This window comes from Etheostoma spectabile, chromosome 10, assembly GCF_008692095.1.
Source record: "Etheostoma spectabile isolate EspeVRDwgs_2016 chromosome 10, UIUC_Espe_1.0, whole genome shotgun sequence".
NCBI lineage: Eukaryota > Metazoa > Chordata > Actinopteri > Perciformes > Percidae > Etheostoma > Etheostoma spectabile.
The window spans coordinates 30,454,167-30,457,435 of record NC_045742.1 but is presented as its reverse complement, the minus strand read 5'-3'; the positions used below and the strand labels follow the sequence as shown (position 1 = coordinate 30,457,435).

General features: G+C 40.2%; 1 protein-coding gene across 1 annotated transcript in view; it reads left to right on the top strand.

Moving 5' to 3' along the window:
- The window catches only part of LOC116697149 (F-BAR and double SH3 domains protein 1-like), a 23,519-nt gene extending 20,250 nt beyond the window's left edge, over nucleotides 1–3,269 (top strand). Inside the window, 4 exon segments of the mRNA XM_032528470.1 lie at nucleotides 1,521–1,625; nucleotides 1,779–1,926; nucleotides 2,038–2,093; nucleotides 2,274–3,269. Of these exon segments, the coding sequence (XP_032384361.1) occupies nucleotides 1,521–1,625; nucleotides 1,779–1,926; nucleotides 2,038–2,093; nucleotides 2,274–2,333 (369 nt within the window). The 3' untranslated portion in view covers nucleotides 2,334–3,269.

The following is a 3,269-nucleotide window of genomic DNA, read 5'->3' as shown; positions in this document are numbered from 1 at the left end:
TGTATATGTATATATATATACACACGTTCCCTAAATTTAGCTGAATCACATGATATAGGCCACGTCCATTTTTGCCTAGACTTTTATCACAGTAACATTGTGATTTATGTAAAACCTACTTTTTCTAACTCCTCCTAGGTCGTGCAACCAACTTGCACGAAACTTGGAAAATAGCGTCTTGCGACCGACGTGACCAAATGTTATCAAAAAGAATTTGGCTAAATTAAGTAATGTGCATATTATGAACAAACAAAGTGTTGTAGCTAGCTCCTAAACACAAACTTTTAGGATATCTCTGTCAAAGTAAATGCTATCAACGCAAAGTGAGAGTATGGCTGGATATGCCACCCTGAGGATCTATGCCAAATTTTGCAAAGATCAGCCTCTAGGGGGCGCTGTAAATAAAGTAAACACATTTTGCCAAAAACTCAATGCATGCAATTTACTAGAGACCTTGCAGTTCGTGCATTGCTATATGTCCTGCTGTTTGCCTCGCCTCCTTTTTGCTTTAGGTTCCACTTTAGTGGGCTCTGCGAGTTGTCAGGGGCGACTCATGCCTGAAAGGCTTGGACCCAATCATAACTGCTTGCAGTTCTAGTTATTTATTGTTACAAGTGGTTTTCTTCCACGAATTCAAGCACTTGAATATATATGAACTCCCCTTTTTATTGTATCTGCTTTTAAAACAAACACTTTCTGAATTTAGAGGAGTCTGAACACAGCAGGCAACAGAAAAAAAGGCATAAACAAAAAAAATCATCAGGCAATAATTGATTATAATCTGTCACTGCATTAGAATCATCAGCATCAGAATGCAATACAGAATTGTCCACGACCAGACCGTGATGCATTGATGCAATGATTTATTTCAGTACATACACCTTTTTACATGGCTTTACCAGCTCTACCTTGCTGCAACTGACACAGCAACTAAGCTTTATGCAAATGAATGCACAATGAATGCACAATGACGTCACCATGCATTGAACCCTTTGTAGCAAGTAAAACAACATATTTTTTGGCATATAAAAAAACATCTCCCATTAAAATATACAATCTCAGCAGCGCATCTACTTCTGTGATCGTGACATGAATTTGTCCATTTCCAGGAAACTCCTGTGTAATTATTTCATGTATTTAGTCGTTATCTCTGCTTTCTTAAAATGTCTCCATTGTTTAGTCCTTTCTTTATGGGAAATGTTGTTTGTGCTGTTGGTAGGACCCACAAAAAAATGACCTTATTTATCTTTACATATGAGGTGAGCCACCTGTTATGCTGTTGAGAACGTTTGTGTTTCAAGGCTATTACTGAAAATAATGTAGAGTCATCACATAACAAAAGTATTACAACAGAGTCCATTCAAATCAGTAATAAAGACCATGAGATGTGAATGAAAGATCGTTAAAAAGCTACTATGTGATTAGATTATTTTGTGGAAGGACGAGATGGATTCATGAGGCAGTGCTGGGATTGTTCATATGTTGAACCTTTTTTATCTCTATCTCACTGTGTGTTCCAGGTGGACGATGGGTTTTGGGAGGGAGAGTTGAATGGACGGATCGGTGTCTTCCCCTCGTTGGTTGTAGAGCTGGTCCATGACGAAGTGGTGGAGGAGGAGAAGGAGGTGATGGCCCTGTGTTCTCTGTATGCGTTTATAAATAAATCTTGTAAATCATGACTTTTTTAAAAGCTTTATCCCTCTGACATCTGCCCATCTCAATCTTTCTGGTTATTTTTTTATTGACTTTTTTGCCTTCTGGTATTTATATTTCCCCAGCCTCTCCCCAACCCAAACATGCCTCCCATATCTCCTTCCAGCCCAAACCCTTCCAACTCTGGCTGTAGTTCAGCACTCAGTGCTACCCCCTCCAGTGGTGTGGATGACAGACAGCAGCTCATTCCTCCGAGGCTCGCAGACACAATAGGTGAGTGATGTCCAACTTTACCCTAGCTGAAGCAGAGGTTTTTACTGCTCCTATTCTAATGTCAGTGTGTTGAGATGGTAATGGTTGTCCGTGTGTGTGTTGTCCCATCAGAGACTGCAGGCAGCAGCCACAATTCTCCAGACGTCTCCAGCAGCCGACTAAGACCAGTATGTGCCCTTTAAAACAAAGATTGTTCTCTGTACTTATTAAGTTTTTGGCATAACAGCATGCCCGCGAACAAACTGGACAGATGAGGAATGGTGAATGCTAATTATAATTTTAGAAATGATGTTTGAGTGATCCAGTGATAATCGCCACATCTCTATTGTCCCTCTGTCCTGATCTAGTGTCGAGCGCCTCCTCCTCCTCCTCCTCCTCCAACACAGAGGCCTTCCCCTCAGCCTTGAGACAAAGTCCGGACTCCCCGCCAATGCTCACAACAATACAGCATGTGGAAGGATGTGTTAGAGTTTCCCATTGGTCAATGTAGTTGTAAGGTGATTTGAACTTACAGGAGAGAGTATAATTAAGCAGTGTCACACGAGGGATACGTTACAGCAAGCCAGCTACTTAGTTTCATGTACATGTATTTCTGTGTATCTCTAGATAACATGTACATGTAGCTCTAGGTTTTATGTACCTGTGTTATGTGCATTACATGTATATGTATAAAGGGTCCAAAATTAGCACCATCTACCAGCTACTTTCTGGCAAAAAACGCATGTGGCTGGTAGATTTGCTTCACTCACCAGCCAAAAAAACAACGTTGACCTATTGAGTGGCTGGTAAAATTTTGACATTCACTAGCCCTTGGGCTAGTTACTTTTGGACCCTGTCTGTATGTATCATGTACAAGGGTCTCTATGTATCATGTATCATGTATCTGTATGTATTATGTATATGTATGTTTAATGTAAATGTATCTGTTGTATCAGTTAACAGCTGATCACACAGTAACGGGACGTAGCTCCATCGTTTCCTGCTCTCCAAACTTTATTCCGCCATCTCTTTAGCAGACTGAACATCCATGATTGTGTTTTCTAGTTTGTTAGCAGCGGCTAACTTTACCTAGAGGTTTGTACTGTATATGTATCCAGCATCTGTCCTTTACGTCGTCCTTGTTTGACAACCATTCATGATTTTATTCAAATGTTATTTGGGGAAATATGTTCATGGCTGTAGTGCAATCTAAAACACATCACCCTTAATGCATACATGTTAAAAGTGATGTCAACTGTAAATCAGCACTCATGGAATGCCTCTTGTCCAATTACATGACCTGGTTTGAACTAGCTTTAAAGTGCCCATGTTATGCTCATTTTCAGGTTCATAACTGTATTTTG